At 34.2% G+C, this 22,930-nt stretch overlaps 3 protein-coding genes across 4 annotated transcripts; 2 read left to right on the top strand and 1 right to left on the bottom strand.

Moving 5' to 3' along the window:
* The first annotated feature begins 3,339 nt into the window (after positions 1-3,339).
* Positions 3,340-13,462, top strand: LOC139701273 (uncharacterized). Of its 2 annotated transcripts, XM_071599750.1 has the most exons (5): positions 3,340-3,428; positions 6,033-6,156; positions 8,471-8,547; positions 12,453-12,521; positions 12,820-13,462. In XM_071599750.1, exons 1-5 carry the CDS (start codon positions 3,417-3,419, stop codon positions 12,859-12,861), a joined length of 324 nt encoding a protein of 107 aa, XP_071455851.1. In that variant the 5' UTR covers positions 3,340-3,416; the 3' UTR covers positions 12,862-13,462. The 2 variants fall into 2 exon arrangements, with proteins under 2 accessions (XP_071455851.1, XP_071455850.1); XM_071599749.1 differs by lacking the exon at positions 12,820-13,462 and having other exon boundaries at positions 12,453-12,615.
* LOC139701276 (zinc finger protein 431-like) lies at positions 8,654-12,054 on the top strand. Its single transcript, XM_071599753.1, has 3 exons — positions 8,654-8,661; positions 8,742-9,238; positions 12,017-12,054. Exons 1-3 carry the CDS (start codon positions 8,654-8,656, stop codon positions 12,052-12,054), a joined length of 543 nt encoding a protein of 180 aa, XP_071455854.1.
* A 1,525-nt stretch (positions 13,463-14,987) lies between the features above and the next one.
* On the bottom strand, positions 14,988-22,678 carry LOC139701275 (uncharacterized). Its single transcript, XM_071599752.1, has 4 exons — positions 22,436-22,678; positions 20,503-20,727; positions 19,500-19,707; positions 14,988-15,321 (listed from the first exon to the last, which is right to left on the bottom strand). The coding sequence occupies exons 1-4, from the start codon at positions 22,559-22,561 to the stop codon at positions 15,284-15,286; spliced, it is 597 nt and encodes a 198-aa protein (XP_071455853.1). The 5' UTR covers positions 22,562-22,678; the 3' UTR covers positions 14,988-15,283.
* Positions 22,679-22,930: the final 252 nt, after the last annotated feature.

Below are 22,930 nucleotides of genomic sequence, written 5' to 3'. Positions count from 1 at the left end.
GGACCACCATATTGAAATTCAGGAAAGGACTTCTCTTGAGGTAAGAGAAAAATTAGAGCTTTTCTGCTATAATGACTTATGCTTAATTTTTCAAATCATGATAACCATGAGAGGAACAAATGTTTATTTTTAATGCTGTAAATGTAATGCTATATATTTAATTAAACTATATTAGTGTCTCTGAACCAGACTTATGTTTTTGGTTGTATAGCTTCATTGTAATTCCTCACCAATGAAAAAGACAATAGCATTGAATTACTGCTCATGATATAGGTGGTGCATTCAAACAGGTGAATGTAGTGATTTGTCAGTTTTGAAGAGGATATAAGGTATGTCCAGGATTCTAATATCAAATTAAAGTGTTAGGATAGATAATGGCCATTATGAAGCATGACATGTATTAGGTTTGTGTGAAAATTGTGGCGGTATTTAATTTTAAGAACAGTAAATAGACAGTTTGTGCCCGGTGAAGACTGTAAGGGTGAATCAGAATTGTGAAGATGCTGTTTAGGTGTTCTGTTAATCTGCAGCTGATAGACTTGGATGCAATGTTCTGATACAATTTCAAATTCCTGGTGTTTACTGGGATGAGTTAGTATCCTTCTCTTTATTCTTTTTAGCACCCCTACGACCAAATCATTTTATTTGTTCTTTCCCTGACACACGAATTTATTATTTGTAGTCACCTATTTGCATATTTTATTTGCTATATTCATTCAGTGGGCTTTGTGAGGCTTGGATGCCTTCTCATTTCTTACCTGTCTGCTATCTTCTTTTTAAAAGGTTTTGAAAGGTTTTCAATCACTTTAACAGAGAAGTGGTCTCATCAAAAGATTGGTATTGCAAAGCAGGGTGATTAAGGATGGGATAGTTAAGGATCATGGTTGTTTTGGTGGAGTAGTATTGGTTATGATGAAAAGGGAAAGGGTGGTGTTTCATTGACTGATGTACTAGGCAGGCCATAAATTACAGTAAGGGCTCAGTTAATGTTTTTGTGGTGCAGGTGGTGTCAAGTTATAGCATTTTTGCGATGGTCCATATAAGTAATTCCTTTCCGATGAAAAAGGCAAAAGCTTTGAATCGTTGCTCATGATATGAGTCATGTGTTCATATGAGTGAAAATAGAGATTTATTTCTTAGGATGAGATAAGGCATGCCCAGGATTATAAAGCAAAGTAAACTGTTAGAATAGGTAATGGCTATTGTATAGCATGGCAGGTACAAGGTTTGTGAAAAAAATTGTTCGGATTAATTTTATAAAATTAAATTTTTGTAATGCATGATAAAATGCCTTGAAATAGAAAAAAATTCCATTTCAGATAAAAAAAACTTCTAAGCAGGTGTTCTACGGTTTGAAGGTGCCCTGGTAGATGGATTTAGGGAGGTCGTTGGGAGTTTGAATGAAAACTATTTTGATGTAACTTAAAGATCACTATAATGGTGTCCTTTTAAGCAGGTTTTAATTTCAAGAACAGGAAATGCATAGCTTTTGCCAAGTAAGGACTTAAATGAGATGTCAGAATCATTGAAATTATTCAAATAAGTTGGGGTGTATTCAAATAGATTAATGTAGTGATTATTCAGTTTTTTAAGACGAGATAAGGTATGACCAGGATTCTATAGCAAATTAAGGTGCTGGGTAGATAATGGCTATTATGTGGCATGACATGTATTAGAATTGAGCAAAAGGCAGGATTTCATTTTAAGAACAAGAAATGCACAGTTTGTGCCATGTAAAGACTGAAAGGGTGAATCAGAATTGTGGAGATGCTGTTTTTAATATGATGTTCTGTTACTCTGCAGCTGATAGGCCTGGATGAAATGTTCTGATACAATTTCCAATTCTGGGTTTTTTCTGGGATGACTAAGATTCTCTTCTCTTTATTCTGTTTAGCATCTCTGTGTACAAATCATATTATTTATTCTTTTTCTTACACACAAATGTATTATATATAGTCACCTATTTGCATATTATATTTGCTACATACATTCAGGGGGCTTTGTGAGGCTTGGATGCTTTTAATGACTGGAGCACTAAGATATGCACCATCTCTCAGTTCTTACCTGTCTTGTACCTGCTGGTTTTAAAAGGTTTTCAATCACTTTTATGGAGAAATGGTCATCAAAAGATTGGTTGTGTGATGCAGGTTGATTAAGGATGAGATATTTAAGGATTGTAATGGTTTTGGTAGAATAGTATTGGTTATAATGAAAGGGAAAGGGTGGTGTTTCATTGAGTGATGTACTAGGGTAGACAGAAGTTACAGAAGAGTCAAATTTAATGTTTTTGTGCTGCAGGTGATATCAGGTTGCAATTTGGTAGTAATGAAGTCAAAGGGTTTGAAAAAGTGGCAGCATTTGCAGCATCTGTTGTTAGATTTGCCAACAGGGGCTTGGGAGAAACTGCTTGTGGGTGGACTTGAAGATGCTAATGTCCAGCAAATATCATGGGCATTTAGAATAGAAGGAAAATGTGGTAATAAAACATATGTGCACTGAATATTATTTATAATGGAGAAAAGTTCGTAGATTGTTTCATTTTATGGTTTTTGGATAAAGAAATTATGATAAGGTTAGGGCTTTTCAGGCAGTTTGGTTTAGGAAGAGGAATGTGTAAGGTTGAAGGTTTGAGAATTTTACTACTCAGCAGTTTTTCAGGTTGCCCACTTTTTCTGAGACAATCACGTAACTGGTCGGTGTATTTTTATTACGGGGGAGTGTTCTTGTAGAAACAGAAGCCACAGAGTGAGAAGGGGAAGAAGGATTTTGTATGGCATGCGTGGCTGCAGTTGAAGTAAATTTATTTTTTATAGTAAGTTTCATTGAGACTGTTAAAATTATTTTTCTAGGTGTATATGTGGATAGCTTGGAAAGTTATATTCGAGTCAGATGTAGATTAATTGAAAGATACTGTGGAAAGGATGAAGAAAAAGACATGTCAGTACCGTTTGAGTGTTTCTTTGATGAGAGAACTTATTTTCAAGTTTATCCATTAATAGATTGGCATATGCAGAAGCTATAGTCATGCGCATTAACTGCATTTTACATAGTCCCTTCAAAAAGTAAGGTCTTGCATTATTTTTAATGGAAAAGCAAATTTATTCTCAACTTTGTAAAAACCTTAGGAAAGCCTGAGGATTTCAAGTTGCCTTGATGATAAATCATGTTTTTTTATCCTTGTAAGCACCTTTATAATACTGGAGTCATACCTTTCTCATGCTGCATCAAAGCCAACTGGCTACTGCATCTTGCACTTCCTTATCTGACTTGAATATCTGTCCTCCAAGGTCTTACTATGCAAGAACTTCTGGGCACTCCCCTTACCCTTCCACAAATTGCAAGTCAAAGGTCTAACATCAGAAGAGATTCAATGGTACACCTGTGAGTGAGTTTTGCAAGGATTAAGGCAGCTTTGCATGCCCAAGCAAGTGAGTATTTGGCGGGCTACTGGCGTGGGTAGAAACCTCTTGTATGCCCTGATAAAGTATGAGTGTATGCCTCTAGCAGGGATCATTGCTGCTTAGTACATCCAAGCTAGAGCGTGTGTGATTATTTTGCTTTTATTATATTATGTGTGACCAATAGGCCACTGGCATAGAGGGAACCTCTCGTAAGCCATGATTGAATATTAGTGCTTGAGACTAGCAAGGATCAAGGTTAGATAGTACATCCAAACTAGAGGGTACATGAATATTTTTCATTTATAATAATTTTATTTCATTATGTGAGATTGGTTGGCCCCTGAGCAGGAAGGAATCCTCTTGTAAGCCCTGGTAGCATGGGAGTGCATGTGACTAGCAAGGATCGATGCTGCTTAGTATATCCAAGCTTATATATTTATATATATATATATATATATAAGCTATACTTATTTTGTTTTTATTTTTTTATTATGTATGACTGACGAGTCACTGGCACAGAGGGAATCTTTTGTAAGCCCTGATATAATGTGATTGGTTGAGAATAGCAAGGATGCTTTCTATATAGTACATCCGAGGCATGATTATTTTTCATTTTTTTATAATTTTAAATTTTAATTCATTATGTGTGATTAGTTGGCCCCTGATGCAGTAGGAAACCTCTCATAAGCCCTGGGAGAGTGGGAGTGCAAGCGACAAGGATGGATTAATTCTGGATAGTACATCCAAGCTAGAGAGTGCATGATTGATTTTCATTTATTGTTATAATAATTTTTATTTTATTACTTGTGTTTGAGTGCTTGAGACCAGCAAGGATCAATGTTATATAGTCCAAGCTAGATGGGACATCATTTATTTGCAGTCTTCATTATTTCAATTATTATTGTTTTTTTATCATATTAATTATTGGTTTTATTGTCAGGTATTTATTTATTTTTATAATTTTTATTGATTTACTGCTACTTCTAATTTCCCTCATCCATCCTTTGCCCATTTATAAGAGTATGGCTGGGGTTGACTCTTCTTATTATATTTGTAGGTAATTGGTGCTCTGAATTATTGGTAGCATATGAAATGAGGGTTCTCAGGATTATGCAAGAATATAATAAGTCCACAGAAGGAAGGCCAAGTTAGAGTACTATTTAAGAAGGTTAAATCATTATCAGAAAGTAAGAAGGAAAGATCTATTGTAGCAATTAAAGATAAGTTGTGTGAGATTATAGCTGACATAGAAAAGATCCAAGAGAATTGAAAGGAATAATGTGAAAAACTGTCTGTTAAAGAACTTAGGCCAACATGGTATCTGTTTTTGATTTCAATAGCTCATATGATAGAGTGAAATGGGATGAACTAATGAGTAAATGTGGAAAATAAGAAAAGATAGAATGAACAGGAGGCTAATCATTAACCTGCATATATCTCAGACTTGGAAGGTGTAAGTGAAGAACGGATGGTCTTGTTGGCCAGTGCTAGGAAGAGATGTAAGGCAGGTTTGTCAATTTTATGATAGCTATGGAATAAGAATCAAAATTAATGAAAAAATATTGTACAATTTTGAAGAAAAGAAAAAAAGGAGGGCGAAAACTAGTGTTTAAAGATCTCAATTATGTTCAGTACCAATACTGTCAATGCAGCAGTGAGGTAAGGAAAAAACCTGCACTAGGAAATGAGGAAATAACAAGGAAGGAGTTAATGACAGGGATGTGGAGTAAGGATGTAAAGAAAAGACTTGTTCAAATTTGGTATGGGACATTTAGAGAAGTAGATTGAAGGCTTTTGAAATGAGGGTATGTAAAAAGATAGAGAAAATGTAATTGTCCAAAAAGAAAACAAATCAGGAAGTGCTAGACATTGTGTACAAGGGTATAAGTTTGTCCAAGAAATCATATAGAGGCAGGAGGAGTTGAGGAAAGCCATGTTGACTGGCAATAGGAGGCTAAAAACTGTAATAGAAGGGAGAATGCTAGTTAAATGAGGAAAGGGCAGGAACAATATAAGAATTTTGGATTGGGTGAAGGGAAGAAGTACTCAGAGATAAAGACTGAGATAATGTAGTTTGTCACTGGATTTTGTTTTGTTAGCAGTTGAAAAAATATCTATATGGTAGCTATGTCCATCCATAATCTAACTTAACCGCTCATTACCTAGACAAAATTATAATGCATATGAAGTTAGCACTAGTTGGCAAACTGCACAGCCTCAGTTGATGGGTTCTTCATATCTGTTCAATAGGGCTGAGGCCAAGTCTCAGGAGGCATTTCTGTTCCTCCCATTTTATTTTTTTAAAGGAAGAGGGTTGAAGTTTTTTACTGTGTAGAGTTGTAAGCGGTTACTTCTTTTGTATTTCTTAACAGAACAGGCTGACACAACTTCCCAGCAAGTCTTTCATAATCTCTGCATATATCAATCGTATCTTCCTAACCTATGCAAGTCAATTGTTAGAAGAAAAATATTTTTTTTGAAGAGGTTTCAGCAAAAATACTATTTTATTATACAAATATAATGTATACAAGTTAACAATTTTTTAATTTTAATTTTTAAAATAACATGTTTTATAACATATTGTTCATGCATATCCTGAAAATCTGTAATATTTTTTCCTTGATCTTGCAGGATCATTTGGCAGATGCAGAAGTAAATATGCCCTCTGAGGAGGAAGTGAAGATTAAGGATGATTGTGATGCTGATATACCTCAGATGAAAGTAAGACTGGGAGGGAAGGTGTTGCAGGAACAAGGTAAGGAAAGCTAAGGACTGTGCTATCACTTCATCTTAGCTTATTTCTGGTGTAATACAACTATTGGTGATTAACCCTTGCAGTACTTATAATGTATTGTGAAAAACTGCATTACCTTTTAAAAATTGTTTTAAAAATAACTGAAAGGCCATTTAAAATATTATAATAAACTGCAAAAAAGATGATAATGTTATCATCATTTTTGCAATTATTTAATAATGTATTTAATATTATTTATATAGCTACTCAGACTAGATCTTTAATTAATCTTGTTATGTTTTCAAGCCATTTCTAAATTTTGCTTGATTATTCTGAATTTAGATGTTATCAGTTAAGAATTATAAATGATATAACCAAACACAACCGTTTTCCCTTTCAATATCTTATGTTTCATTCTAAGTAAGATCTAAATATCATGTGAAAGGTGTCAATGCCATTCATTTGTTGTTTTTACATTTCCATTATTTACAGTTAAACTATTTTCTTTGGTTTATCATGTCTATTATTTCTTAGTAAAGTATTTGTTGCTTTTGTTTGAAACAACAGGATAGGAATAATTTAATTTTTTCTAGTTGCCCCATAGTTTCATTCTTAATATTAGTTTCCTGCTGTTCTAATTCATTCAGTTTCCATCAGAATTGGAGAAACCTTCAATTTCTTATGAAAGCACTTGTTAGAAGTATGTACCTTTTTGAAAATTAACATGCCAAGAATTATACTGTAATTGTGATGTCTGCGCAATGGAAATAAATGAAACATTAAGATGAGAGTTAAATTCCATACTCAGGATGTCACCATATAGGTTGTTTTCCTGACAACAGTTTTGTCTGTTTCAATGAGCTCCTTCAGGTCAAAGTGATCTTACCTGGTTTACTTCAACCTGAAGATGCTCATTGAAACATGGGCAAAACTATTGTCAGAAAAACAACCTACATGGTGTCATCCTGAAAATGGGGAATCTTTCATCTGAATGCCAGGAAAATATCTACAAACCCCAGATAAGAGTAAGTTTTGTGCCTTCTAATTTTACATTTACCCTAAGGTCCTAATGAGATATGTTGGTATGGCAAAATAGACAATTGGCTTGGTCAACTTGATACAACTTTGCCGAAATGTGGTATTTTTTTATTTTCAGTCGTTAAAAGTTAGTAAAAAAAGGCATTAAATGAAACCAAATCAAAAGTAAAGAAAATTGATTTTTTGGAATAATTGAATTTAACAAGGTCATTACACAGCACTGCCTCAATTGATCTTGTCAATATATTATCAAGATAAGCTAAGACATATGCAGAACACCTTTTTATGCAGCAAAAATTTGGTTTTGAAGTTTGACCTATGAATTTTTAAAAGAAATTAAAATAAATTTTCATTAAATTTCTTCTGAAAAATGCATGAAGAGTTAATTATATTATGTTAAAATTAGTTGCAAAAATAATTTGCTACTAAATAATTCAGTGATTCATATAATTTAGCCAAGAAAAATGTAGACTTTATGTTACAAAATAAGCAAAAAAACATAATATAGCAAAATGACATAATTTTTATCTCTTATTTATTGGTCAGAATTTGAAGATGCTGTGAGTGACTTTTAATACATACTTGATGTACTTATAAAGGATTAGGTGCTCATTGGTTAAGCATACTTGGTGAAATAAGCAATTGACATAATAACAAAAAGGGTAAAATTTTGCAGATACCCAAAGGAGGACACGAAAGTAACAGGAAAAAAATGGCTGCAGTAGTCAAAACCAGCCGTGTCATTGGAACAATTTTTTTTTGATTTTGGCAATGAAACATGATGGTAAAATTTCCAGACCAAAACACTACAATAAATTTTTATTTCCTGTTAGATAAATTAGCAGCCGAAACATTTGTATTGCTCAAGACATGATATGCAAATTTATGGATTTCTTCTGAAGATTTGCATATGAAAAAAAAGATTTGCATACCTGATCACTGCCAAATTGTCATACTGCCCTCTTTGTGATGCAGTTTTTGAAAAATAAGAGCATGACATCATATGTTCACTCCATCTTCACTCACTGGATCTAGCTTCATGTAACTTCATTACGTTTCCAAGGCTCAAAAGAGAAGCACTTTGACTCTGATGAAGGTAAAACAAAAAGTGCTAGAAGGCCTAATTCAGGTCAGCAGTAGGTGATGACAGATGCTTTGTTCCTGAGATTTTATTGCAACTGACATTGCTAACATACATATTTAGACTGATGAGTATTTACAGGCAAGAGTAGATGTATGATTGTATAAATGTATGCACCTTTTTAATGAATATCTACTTATACTTCAAATCTTTCAGATAAACACCAAAAACAGGATGATGCAGGAGAAGATGCTTCATCCACTCAACTCCATGTGTGTGAAATTTGCTCCAAGGTATTTGAACAAAGGGACCTTCTCAAAGATCATGTAATGCATGTGCACCTTAGCAAGGTGATGCTATTCAGATGTGATGTTTGTGTGGAAGTATTTAAGAGAAAAGATGACCTTGCAAGTCATATCCAATTAGTGCATGCTGTTAAGAAGAAGCATCAATGTGATTTCTGCTCTAAAAACTTTCTGAATTTCAGTAAACTCAAAATTCACATGTCAACGCACACTGGGGAAAAACCATTCCAATGTGCATTGTGTTTAAAAGGTTTTGCTAAAAATATACTTTTACAGAGGCACATGTTGACACACACTGCTGAAAAACAACACAAGTGTAATATTTGTTCTAAACCATTTGCTACGAGTAGTTGTCTAAAGCATCATATGTTGACACATACTGGTGAAAAGCCACACACATGCAACATCTGTTCAAAATCATTCACTCAGAAAAGTCATCTAAAGTCACACATGATGATACATACTGGCGAAGAGCCACACAAGTGCCGGGTGTGTTCAAAATCATTCAAAAGGCATAGTCATCTTAAGTCACACATGATGATACACACTGGCGAAAAGCCACACAAGTGCCAAGTCTGTTCAAAAGCATTCACTTACAGAGGTAATTTAAAGTTACACATGATTACACACACAGGTGAAAAGCCATACAATTGTGACTTTTGTTCAAAAGCCTTTGCTTGTAGAAGTAGTCAAAAGAGGCACATACTGACACACACTGATGAAAGGCCACACAAGTGCAACATCTGTTCAAAAGCATTCATCCGGAGAAGTGACCTTAAGACACACATAAAGACACATACTGGTGAAAAGCCACACATGTGCAGCCTGTGTTCAAAAGCATTCATTCTGAGTAATTATCTAAAGAGGCACATGTTGACACATACAGGTGAAAAGCCACACACATGCAACGTGTGCTCAAAGGCATACGTTCAGCGTAGTCATCTAATATCGCACATGATGACACACTCTGCAAAATGATCATAAAAATGTAAGATATGTCAATAATCATTCATTACCTGGAGCATTGTGAACAGAAGAGTGCTTAGGCTACATAAAATTGAAGTGCATTAGACTGCTTAGGATTATTTGTTATTCCTTAACTCTTCCCAAATATTCCCATACACTCTGAAAAAACCAATTGTAAAACATAAATTATAACTCTTTAACAGTGACATTGTCCTGTTTTATATAATTTTTCAAATAAAATATAATTGATAAAGCTGAAAATCTCTGGATGATTATGTACATCTTGATAACATTAATCTAAGAAGAAACGATCTCAACCTGTAAGAATAAAAATTTCACATTACATGTTAATCTTCAAATTCATCATTAACTCAAACATACCTATCATTTTTTCAATTTTTGGATCTTCTAAACGTTAAATCAACTTTAAGGCTTATATATATATATATATATATATATATATATATATATATATATATATATATATATATATATATATATATATATATATATATGTTATAACTATTTCACCCTTTTGTCCATCAATCATGCTAGGATTGTTATTAATAAGTTCATTTCTCTACTATCTACTAAGTTCAGTTTATACAAGGCAAAACACTGGCCTCATGCCTTTTTGCCTGGAAATATACCTGCTTTTACTTTCCCTGAGGAATAAAATGATGAGATAAAGATAATGCAAATTGGGGGGGTCTATGGGAAATTTTACCTATCCAGACATTTTGAGCTAAATAACCTCACATTTCTCCTGAAACTTCTGCTGCTTAATGAAGAAAAGTTTTCCATGGAGAATATTTTAGAAATTATTCATTATAAATTGTTTCAGATCAGTTGCAATGGCAGCCTGGAAGGCATATATTATACTCATTCTCATTAATACCGAAGTCTTGATTAAATGAACTAAGTGTAAAAGAGAATCCTTATACATATCGTACTATCTATTAGAATCTACTATCTCCTTATAGATATCGTATTATTATAATGTTTCAACATAACCAGGCATTAAATTATGGACTAAGGTTTATTTCAGTAATTCATCGTTACAATATAGCTGTAATATAAGCCAATTTTTCCAATGAAAATCAGCATTTTCTCTCAAATCTCTTAACTATCAAAGAGTTAGCAACATTGTCAACAGAATGATATACTTAAAAATTTCAGGATAGATGGAAAATACTAACATATAATTATTATCAAAAATACAGTGACAAATGCGATTATATACATATATATGCACAACAAAACACTATCAAAAACATTCACCTATGCAGAGAAAAACACACTTACTGTAATACTAGCACACATATACAATAATGCACACTCAAGCAGACATACTAACACATGCATAAACCTACAAGCATGAGATGCCACATAATTAGATGCTCCAGTCATTTAAACCTCCAAGATTGTATCATGTCCATTTTAAGTCATCACTTAAATATCCTGCTGTGGTAGCAGCAGGATATTTAAGCCGCTTGTCAATTTCCAATTCCACACATAAGTAGATCTTCTCCTCTCATTACACCCCTACCCAAACTCTTCATTCTTTCCCCAATAACTACTTTCTCATATATATATATATATATATATATATATATATATATATATATATATATATATATATATATATATATGTGTATGTTGCTGTAGTCCAGTTGGTAGAGCATTGGACTGCTGACGGGAGGGTCCCGGGTTCAAGTCCCAGCCAAGGCGCGTGCATTTCCATTAAAGGTTAAGTGATTTTTGGGTACCAGGTCTTCCTTGAAAACCGTAACTGGAGCAGAGAAAGGAACTAGCCCCCAATAGCCTCCAAATACCAAGATAAGGCCTGAAATTAAGTTTGCAGGGCTAAAGTCCATGCGGGTGGCTCCTGCTCCCTGACGCTCAGTGATTATGATGGGGGATACTAAATCTGGTATACTTAGCCTCAGATTTGGGAGCCAGGTGGATATATAGGTGAGACAAGGCCTGAGTTGGTTTGTCAGTCAAAAAGGTTCACAAAAAAAGAGTGCCTTCAGATCTCTCTATTGTTAGTGGTGGTTACCCCACCATGCACATGTCAAACCAATTGACCTCACCCATCTTCAGTCCAAGACAAACCCGGGGACAAGCAAAGCATCCAGAAGTTAGACAGACATCCCATCCACAGCCAAGCATGTCTTCACCATCTCCTGAACCTAGGAACAAGTCACCAAAGCTGAGCATGGGGGAGCAGGATCCACCCCCATTGGCTCCAGCCCTGCAGACACAATTTCAGGCCTTATCTCAAGAGATGCAGACCATTAGGCAATTGCAAATCCAGCCCGGTAAGTCAGCAAAACCTGTAAAGCCACTACCACCAGCACCAATGATGGCACGGAGAAGAAGTTTGCGGCACTGTTCAGCAAGCCCGGCCACATGGATCACCCTACCAGAGGACAACAATGAGGTCCACACCCTGTGGCATCTGTTAATCATATGCATCAAATTACAGCATTTGGGATAAATGACAGTTATAAAGTGGCCACATGAAGAAATTTCATGGTCGCTATTGGTGATAACAAAGTCAAGATTTAGTTCAAAGAATTCAGCAACAATGCATTGCAGTTTTAAAAAAATATTGTTTCCTAAAGTTAATTATTGAAGTCTCTGATATTAATTAGATTTTCTACAGCTGCTCAGTTTTCAAAAAGCTCAAAAGATATGTCGGTGTGATAATCTTTTTTTTTGAAATTTTTATCATCTGCCATTATTAAAGTGCTAAATGTCTGCCATTTTTATGCTGTCCCAGTTTTCTGGTTGAAAATAGATATCTGATGATGAAATTGCCAGTGATGCTGAAAAGAATAAGACTGAATGTCTGTTATGATGTGATCCTTGTCAAAGAGGAGGTTGACACTCAAAGTGGTTGCTCTGTTGCTCCTGTAAAGGATGAAGAATTGCCAATGCTCAAATCAATGCAAGGTGACTGGTCCAGCAATGATGAAGCAGAGAATTTGGTGAGTTTTCATATTCAAGTTGCTTGCATAATGAGCAATCTGTGCTTTGAAATCAGTATTGTTCTCAGTTGAACTTAGCCATTTGAATTTTTATTATCTTCCCTCTTAAAATGTATTTGCACTTTCTATTTTGTTATCCTATCACCTCACTTGAGTTATTGTGACCATTAATGACTGCAGTTTATATACCTCAGTTTGCAGTAGTGATTAGGAGAAAGTAAACAATTCTATCAGTCGTTATAACTATGGAGTTATGAAACCATCTTTGCAGATGTAATGCTTTTCTTTGATCTTGCAGGACCCTTCGAATAATGGAGAATTCTGCTTGTCTTTAAATTAAGAATTGGAAATTAAGGATAAGTGTATAACTAAGATTCGGATGGGATGAAGGATGCCCGGGAAAGGATCAGTTGCTGGAACAAGATAAGATGGTCTCATCACTGTTGTAGATACACTTTCTCATCAGCAAAAGCCTTTTCACTGCCCTCAGTGTTTCCTTTTGAGTAATTATGAACTATCAGTTGATATGCATCAAGAATATGTAAAATCAAAATGCAAATAACTTTTTTCAGTTGGCAATTTGTAAATGCCATTTGCAACATGTGTTGGTGTAGGTCTGGATCTACTCTAGTGACAAAACACTTCCCTGGTAGAAATTGGTATGCTAACTTTTGCAAATGGAAACTGTTTTTCACTAATCCTCAATAGATGGCTGATTTGAATATTTGAAACATTCAACAAATTTGGTTTTTCTCCTGCTATCAAGTGTAAATGCCTTTTTAATTCATGTCACTAAGTTCATTAAATAATTTGGAATTAACCCTATTATTATAAGTTTGCATTAATTTGCAGAGATAATCAACATAGTTCTTGGTTCAGTATTTTATTTAATTTTAGCATTTGAGGATAGTCATTGCAATGTTGTTTTAAATACAAGTGCTGATGTTATTCCTCTATCAGTAAGAAATTTACTAAATTTGCCAATTAAAAATTCATCACCCATACCACTTTGAATTTTCAATGGTTGCTGCTGACAAAAATATTTTTAAATGCTTTAGTTACCTCCTCTGGCCACTTCTGTATCGTAAAGTTCCGGCTAAAGAACACCCCAAAATAAATTAATAGCCATTCATATGCAAGCATTACCATGATTGAATTCTTTCAAACACCACATATGAATCAAGTTGCATTGCCTGCCTTCATGAATGTTAGACTTCTCACAGCTATTTCTCTGAAATTTTCTTCTCAAAGTTTTACCAGGTATATATGCCTCTTGACCTTCAAACTATCCCTGCATAGGTGAAAGTTCCATTCCCACAGCTTCCCAAAACGGTTTATTAAAGGGCTACATAATAAAAACATGGCCATGGAAGCCTCATGGTTGATATATTGTTAAGTACACCAAAAACATGAAAATTCATTTTTCAAAAACAATGTAATTAAATTGAAAATATGCTAAATTGATGATTATGGTATTTTAATTTAAATGGATGAAAGAGTTCTTTAATAAATCGATGTAATCATAAAAGAAAAGTATAAAGTGATGTATTCTATCATATTTTATTAAGAAAATCACAACACAACATGATAATATCTAAGAACAATAATTTTTTAATTATAATTTTGGTGTTTTACAATAAAAAATATACTCAATGTGAGGGAATTGAAGCGAGCAGCTTTACAAATTTCATACAGAAGTGTCTTCTTTTGCACTTCAAATATTAGTCATTTGTTTCTCTTTGAGTGATAGATGTGAGTGTGATATTAGGGCACTTTAGTCAGTGTTTACTTCTTCATGCAACTTCATATGCTTCCTAAGGTTACTTTTATTAATAAATATTTTCAAACATATTGCACACTTATAAGGCTTTTCAGCAGCATGAGTCAGAAGATGATTATCCAGGTAATCTTTGCGATTGAATGATTTCGGACAAAACTCACACTTGTGAGATCTCTCGTCAGCATGTGACAACAAGTGCTTCTTCAGATTACTGTTTAGAGCAAATGATTTCGAGCACATATTACACTTGTATTTCCTCTCGCCAGTGTCTGTCAATATGTGTCTCCTTAGATCTCTATTTTCAGGAAATGCCTTTGAGCAAATTTTGCATCCGTGGAGTCTTTCATTAGTGTGTCTCAACATGTGACTCTTTAGATTTCTAAGGTGAGTAAATTCCTTTGAGCATATATCACACTTGTATGGTCTTACACTGACATGCGTCTTCATATGCACCTTCAGATTACCCTTGAGAGAAAATTCTTTTGAACATATATTACATTTGTGCCTCATTTCAGCAGCGTGTGTCAGGATGTGTTGTCTTAGGGATCCTTTGATTGAGAATACTCTTGAACATATATCACACTTATGCTACCTTTCATCTGAATGTGTCAGCACATGATTCCCAAGGAGACGTTTCTCCTTAAAAGATTTCGCACAGACCTTACATTTCTGTGGTCTCTCCTTAGAATGTGTGAACAGGTGTCTCTTTAAGATCCACCTTTGAGAAAAACTTTTCAAACATGTTCCACATTTAAATAGCCTTTCTTCAGGATGTGTTAACATGTGGCTTTTGAGTTGACTCAATCTTAAGAAGTTTCTGGTGCACTGTTGGCATTGATGATATTTCTCCAGAGAGTGCATCAGTTTGATATGTCTTGCAATGTCATTTTTACACTTAAATACTTCCAAGCAAATATCACATATGAATTTTATCCTTTTCTTAAGCTGCACGACAAATTGACAAGAGTGCAGTAGGTTACTTTCAGCATTTTTCCCAGTACCATCCTGCTTCTGGCCTCTCTAAATATTTTAAGAAAAAGATTATAATCAATGACTAGTTATAAACTAGTTTTTCATCACAAGTGGGGATATTCACGTTTCTATACATAAATAATAATATTTAAACATATTTGTTTACATTCTTTTTGTATTAATGCATGTAGGTTTACAATCAAATGCCTAAGTCTGCCATCATACAAATTCATCAGCCTGTCTGTGTATCTTATCAACTGCAATAATGCTAAAGTCTCAGGAAAAAGGCAGCTGTCATCACATAATGATGACCTTAATAGTTACTTCAATGAGATTTTCCCAGAATGTCCACTGAAATTACTTGTACTCACAACGAAAAGATAGACTCATTACTTGTTAGCCTCTATATATACATTTTTTTAAGAAGTATATTGTCAGGAAATGGAATGACATTTATGACAATTTATGTGAACAGATACTTTTTGCTCAATTCTATGGTTTTATAAAATCATATCAAAGAGTAATTTTTAAATACTTTAGAAATTATTTCCTCTCGTTGATAATTTAAACTTTAACTGCCATTGAATGAAAACTATGACCCTTGTGCAAAATTTCACCCTATTGTTGACTATGTCAATAGACTTTTTAACCCTACATACACCTTTTTGTTCACTTAAAACAAGTAGGTATTAAAAGTCAAGAAGGGATAGGGTTGATTAATGTTCAGAAGGGATAATTATATTTACTATGCTTTAAAAGAAAAGCAAGCAGGAAAAGAAAATAGCACATAGAGAAGGAAATTCTTTAACATAAAGAACAGAAAATTAAATTAAAAACATAACATTCTACTTCTTTCAACAAATGGAACAAAGTAAAACAACAGTCACTGAAAAGGCTAAACTAAAAAAAGTAAAATGGGATCTATGAAAATGACAATACTTAGCGATGAATAATATCATGAGTTCAATCATGACCAATTAATTAATGAAAAAAATGGTCAATTTAGTTAGTGATGGTTTAATTCTCCTAACAACCAAGCCTTATATATAATTATGTGAAACCAATTATAAGCGCAGTATTATTAAGAGGTCATATCCTTATCCTGTGCTACATGATTTCCCAATTAAACATATGGGACACTTATTATATTGATTACTTTTTGTTTAGCAAAAAATGATAAAAAGGAATTATTTAAAAAAAGGGGTTTCCATGTTGTCTTGCAAAACTTTTTCAGAAGTGTTAATTTAGGATATTTATTTTTTAAGAAAATATATTTTTGACAGGAACTTTGAGAAGAAAAAAAGAACCTTCCCTGAACCTGAATCATTAAGGAAAGAAATTCTTTAAAAGGTCAAAATACAACTTTCATGCTTCTGCTATTGATCAAAAGTAAAAAATAAATCAATAACCATTGATATGGCAATGAACATGTCAGTGAACTTAGGGTTATGTTATGCACTAGTTTTGGCTATGGCATATTATATGGAGCATACAGATTGTTTTTTCTGTTAAATAACTGTAATTTTGTCTTGGCTTGCCAAGTCTTTTCTCTGGAACAGGGAAAGGGACTGGCTCCCATTCCCTGATGTGTGAATTTCAGTCAGGCTTAGTACTGGGTGAGCCCTACTGCTACCTAGCGAACCAACTTTCATGTTCATTACAGTTAACAAATTAACCTCTTAACCACTTACCTGCATGTTTATATATGTTATATATATGTATGTATACTGTATATATATATATATATATATATATATATATATATATATATATATATATATATATATATATATATATATACAGTATGCATACATATATATAACATATATAAACATGCAGGTAACATATGTATGTATTTCATGATTAACCACATACATATAGGTACACATCTATATCTATCCTGAATGAGGGCAGTTCAATAAGTACCGGTGTTTAATAACAAAGGGCCTTTCTGAAGGAAGTATATGTCTTCATTATGTGCTGCCATCTTTCAAATGATGGGAAAATGAATTTCAGACTGATTTAAAGGTTAGTTTGAATTTGGCAGCTATTTGAAAAAGACTTGTTTTGTGATTTTTGCTGAGATGGGAAAGGAGCAGTATTATTCAGTAATTCACTTTGTGTATTTGAATGGATAGAAATGCAAGGAGATAAAAGCAAAGTTGGTTGCTGTTTATGGGGAAATTTAGCCAACCATGATCACAGTTAAATATTGGTTGAATGAATTTTAATGTGGACAAACATCTGTTTTGATGAAGAGTGACTAGGACACCCAGCAGACATGGCTACCCAGAAAATTATTCAAAAAGTCCTCACCATGGCTCTTCATAGTGCACAAAATAGCAGCGGCCATGGGAGTGTCGACCAGAATGGCAATATTTCACATGATAAGTATGGGATGAAAAAATTGTCAGCACAATGGTTGCCACAATTGCCTATTGTGGACAACTAGCTGATCTAAAGATGTCGACCAAACTGCATGAGCTACATTACGAACTCCTGGCCCATCCCTCTTATTCACCTGAGCTACCTGTGCCTTTCTTATATTTCCTAACATGAAGATATGAAAAATTCAGCTCAAATGATAAAGTTATCGCTGAGACATAGGCATATTTTGGAGATGTTGACAAATCCTATTTTTGGAGGGGTTAAAAAATTGCCACAATGTTGGGAGATGTGTATATTTCTAAAGGACTATGTTGAAAAATAAAAAAATATTTTTGAAATGTGGTGGCTTCATTTCTAACATGGATACTTATTGAACTGCCCTTATACGTGAAGAGAAGTTGCAAGAAACTTTTTTAAGGAAGGGACAGAAGGAACTAAGGAAATCATTTTTTAAGAAGGGTCTGAGGATGCTGGATGGAAGGGATAGGTATGGTGAGATATGCTAAAGTAAAAATTGGATGATGGATTTCAAGAAGGGTGAGAATAACATGTAAGGTGTTGGGAGTGGAGGGGATTATCATGTGTGAAGGATCTGCGAAATTGAAAAAAATCACCATTAAACATTTGTCTCCAGAAGTAATGATTATATATGCCTTATTTATTATTCTGTATAAATCTGAGGATTTGGTTGAAGAGAGGTCCTTTTGAAAGGGGCATAGCGTAGATTTGAAAGGAAACTATCTCAATGGTCTGGGTAATTACAGATTCTATCTTTTTATGGATAGGTAATAAGAAAGGACCATTTAGTTTGATATGGATAGCAACTGTTACAATGTAAGTATGGTTCTTTGTTATTCAGCTGTATATGTAGAGAAGAATTAAATCTGGGTTCGGGAACATCCCAATCATTGTAAATACCTTGCATGAGGCCGGACATGATTATTAAGTCTAATATTGAGGGATGTGACACACTGTCCAAAATTAGAGGGAATGGCAAAGTTGGTGATTCAGAAGATAAACTACATTATTGGAGGTCATGATGAGAAGGTAATTGGTGAGAGAGTTAAAAACTGTATGGGATATGGGTGAGATTCTGGTTTTTAAAACAAATATTTTACATATAATTTTACTGCAAGGAATGCGAGTTATTAATGGAAAAGTTGAGATGTTAACGATGGGATTGTTGGATTTGAGGTGTGATAAGTTGGTAGGGCATTTGAAAGTTAACAAGGAGCAATTAGGAAAAAGATTGAAGAGGGAACTATCAAGTTTGAGGATAAGCTAGAGATCTTTAAGGATAGATCCATCTCCCTGATTCATGAAATCCCCTGGTACCAACCTAGGGTATGTGCTGAGGAATGGATGTATTAGGGAATTGAAACCATTAATATTTTGTTGAATGGATCATTAAGCTCTGGCTCTGTGTGGCTTTGTATCATAGTCATTGGAAAGAAAGAAAAACATAATAGAAAGTGTTATTTTTAGAGAGAAGGTGGACTGTTAGGATAAACCCAAGGGAAGCAGGATTAGGGGATTCACAGTGCTGCTCATCCAATGGCATTAGTCCACAACACTTGCAAATTGGCATGCATGCAGACTACATCTTGAAAAATAAACTTCACTATGATTGCAAAAAATGTTAAAAAAGAGAATAAACAGTTATCAAAGGCATTGGCTTTTACAAATAAGGAAGATTAACAAGTTCCTTGAAGTTTGGTTTTAACATATACTGTTGGTATACACAATAACAGTTCTATCTCATTGAATAGGAAACACTGAGGGCAATGAAAGGGTCTTGCCTAAAGCAAAGTGAAAAACTAATAGGCATGAGACCTTACCTTGTTCCTGCAACAGATTCGTTCCCAGGAATTTATCCTCCTGAGGAATGTCAAAATGACAGTCTTCCTTAAAATCCACTTCCTCATTTATGAATAATGAAACATCTCCATCTTCCAATGGGTCCTGAGGAATGTCGAAATGAAAGTCTTCCTTAACATCCACTTCCTTATTAAAGGATAATGAAACACCTCCATCTTCCAATGGGTCCTGAGGAATGTCAAAATGACAGTCTTCTTTAATATCTACTTCCTTATTAAAGGATAATGAAACATCTCTATCTTTCAATGGGTCCTGAAAGACGAACATTACAGATAAAGTGAGATCTCATTACAGAGAGAGATGTGTTTTCAGAGAACAAAAATGACTAATGGAAGTATTAATATTCTCCTAATAACTTCTGCAAAAAGAAGAATGGGAATTGAATTGCCTAATGGTCAAAAAACATACAGAGGAATGAAAGGATAACAAACAACCAAGTGCAACCATCAAGATAAAAGAGGGTTTTCAAGAAAATAAACAGGATAGTTTTATTCCAAAGAAACTGAAGGAGATGCCGCAAAAGTAACTTTTAACAGAGTCATCTGTTAATTTGCATTTCAATGCAACAATTTCAGCGGCATCTCACCCAGTGTCGTTGAAATTTGTCAATGTATTAACACCATAAGTGTTTAAAGTTGGCTTTAACCTTGTGGGATGTGGCACATTGTGCACAAATATCAATGCCTGTGACATTGTATGCACCATAATTCAAAACAACATCTTGTTCCTTTAAAAGCCTAAAAATTTCAGAGTTTAAGAGGATGCCTCAGTAGCTTAAGTGGCTAAAGAACTCTACCAGATATTGAGGGATCTGGGTTTGAATCCCAATCAATGCAAATGATTTTTACATTCTGAAATTGTTGCAAGGAAAGTTTTACCTTAAATAGGCTAGATTTAATATGCAGATTGTTAATTGTGTACACATTATTATACATACACACAACATTATATATAGACACTCACCAAATTCTTTGCTTCCACATTACTGCACCAATGATTTTCACTTTCTTGAATTGATGCAACCATTGGCAGTTCTACATCCTTTTCTGGAGCAAAAGAGCATCCACTAAAAGTCTCAGCCTCTTCTTTCACAATAAGAAAGTCATCTCGGACATTCGTGGCACTACTGCCAACAGTGTCAAAGGCGAATGCATCCTTCTCGAAGTCTTTCTGATTCTCAGTGGGCAACTAATGGAAAGCATAAACAGGTTATAATATCATAATGGCAGATGATACACATTTACAAATAAAAGCATCTGGACAATACATCTTTCCAGTTAAGCAAATACTAGAAACAGCAGTAAAACACTTAATCACTTTAAGATAATTTGGTAATAAACTTTGTGAAACAAAATTTATTTTCACTGCATTGCATAATAGCTCAATTCTTTAACCTTGATCAATACTTTGTTGTAATTATTAGTGGTAATCCAATTTTTGCAAGTGCTCACGAAATAATTGACATCTCTATCAATTATTTCTGTTCAAGGCGAATGATATGAGATGCTACAGCACTACTGAATGTCAACAATTTGCATGACGTACCACAAACCATATCCTCTCCTAGCCTCTATGCACCTTTGTTGTCATTGCTCAGGACATCACCCTCTTCATTATAAACCATTAACACTGCAATCAATGGGAACCTTCATTCGGCAGTTAATGTTATAGTTCACCCAACTTTAACCCCTACATGTCATTATGTGAAATTCAGCCATTACAAGTGTATTAATAATTAGGAGTAGATAAATTCATTCCCTGTGCCACCAATGATTTTTCAGGGTTACATCTGGTAACAAAATAAGATTGAAAATGCTGAAGTCCGTGATATAGAGTGACCATAGCGGTGTGTGTACAAATCCAATTGAAGTCTCCCAGTTGGCGATTCAATATCTATCACCTGAGGATCACACCTCAATCTACCACTTATATTTCTTCTTAATCCCATTTAAAAAGCAAAGAAACATCCTGCCTTGATAACATTTAATAAAACCCTTCTCAATTCATTGGAAAAACCTATAGTATGAGGGAATGTCATTGATGGACATTGACACCACCAAATATGCAAAATTAAATATCAGGGTGGCCAAATTATGAAATGAAAAAGTAAATATAAGCCTAATCAACATAGACCTAGCAAAAGATAGAATACCATTGGTAGAAGTACACAGAACTGACAGACTTGATTATTGATCAGGTCTTAATGCCTCTGAGCAATCATGAGGAATAAATTGACATAATATACCATCACATAGAAGACATAATAGGGTATGTTTCACTCAGGGAAACCCTTGATAGTGACTGCAGAGAGATATGCAATACTGTGCAATGGAAGAGATGGTGATGACGAGGGAGACTATGGTTTATGCGCAACTAATGCCTGTAGGGAGAAAGAAATTGAGTTCTGCAGGAGAGAGAAAGCGGATAGTCATCAACAAACTTGGCTATGACTAACCAAAACCAAAAAATGTATTTGAATACAAGGAAAAGTTATTCCAGGTGACTCAGAAGATTATCAGTAAGATTACTTATTATATTCAAGAAAACATTTCCAAATCCATTCCAGAGAATATGCAATAAAAGATTCCCTCTAGCTCAAAGCTGTATTCGTTTTTGATATTGTTCAATTTAATGCATTAATTTTATAGAATACATTTCCGTTTTTTTTAACTTTTTAAAACGAGGAAAGTTATCTCTTGTTACAAATTTTCCTAGAATATAAAATTTAGAAACTTTAATTTACCCCTTTTTAGGATTGGTATCTTCGCAACACTTAACAATAACTGGCATTGATCATGACCTTGGTGATGACAAAATTCCTTTCCCGCAGATTCGTTTTCGCAGAGGAATATATTATTCGTTGTTGATACAGTTCAATTTAATAAATACAACTGACCTCCTCTCGATTGGTTATCCCCTCCTTCGTCTTAAAATTGCACCCCTTTTTCATGCGATCATAGAAAACAGACAAACACTCCCCACATCGACGCTTAAATAGCCGGTATTCAGTCAGTAACTCCATGCAGAAAGAACACACCAACCAGGGATGAATTTCATCCTGCACAACCTGATTAAATATTTCATAAACAGATATTTACCAAATAACGCACTAAATCTTCTGGTCTTAATATCACCATTATTTTACGAAAGAGTGTGCGCGACATACAAACGAACTTCTATCTCGTATAAGATTTTTTACGCACATAACATTCTAAGCACTGAACACAGACAACTAAACTTACTTTGAAATCTATTAAATCTTCTATAGTCTTTTGCAGCATGATTTGTAATTTAATATTCTCGCCGAAAACATTGATCAACAGTCCACGACTGTTTCAACACAATCTGCACACTTCAAATTTGGCTTTATCGCACATTATGAAAGTTTTAG

Source organism: Hetaerina americana, unplaced genomic scaffold (assembly GCF_022747635.1).
Source record: "Hetaerina americana unplaced genomic scaffold, ioHetAmer1.1.p SCAF_111, whole genome shotgun sequence".
Taxonomy (NCBI): Eukaryota; Metazoa; Arthropoda; class Insecta; order Odonata; family Calopterygidae; genus Hetaerina; species Hetaerina americana.
The sequence above is the reverse complement of the archived record's forward strand: the minus strand, read 5'-3'. Positions and strand labels throughout refer to the sequence as shown.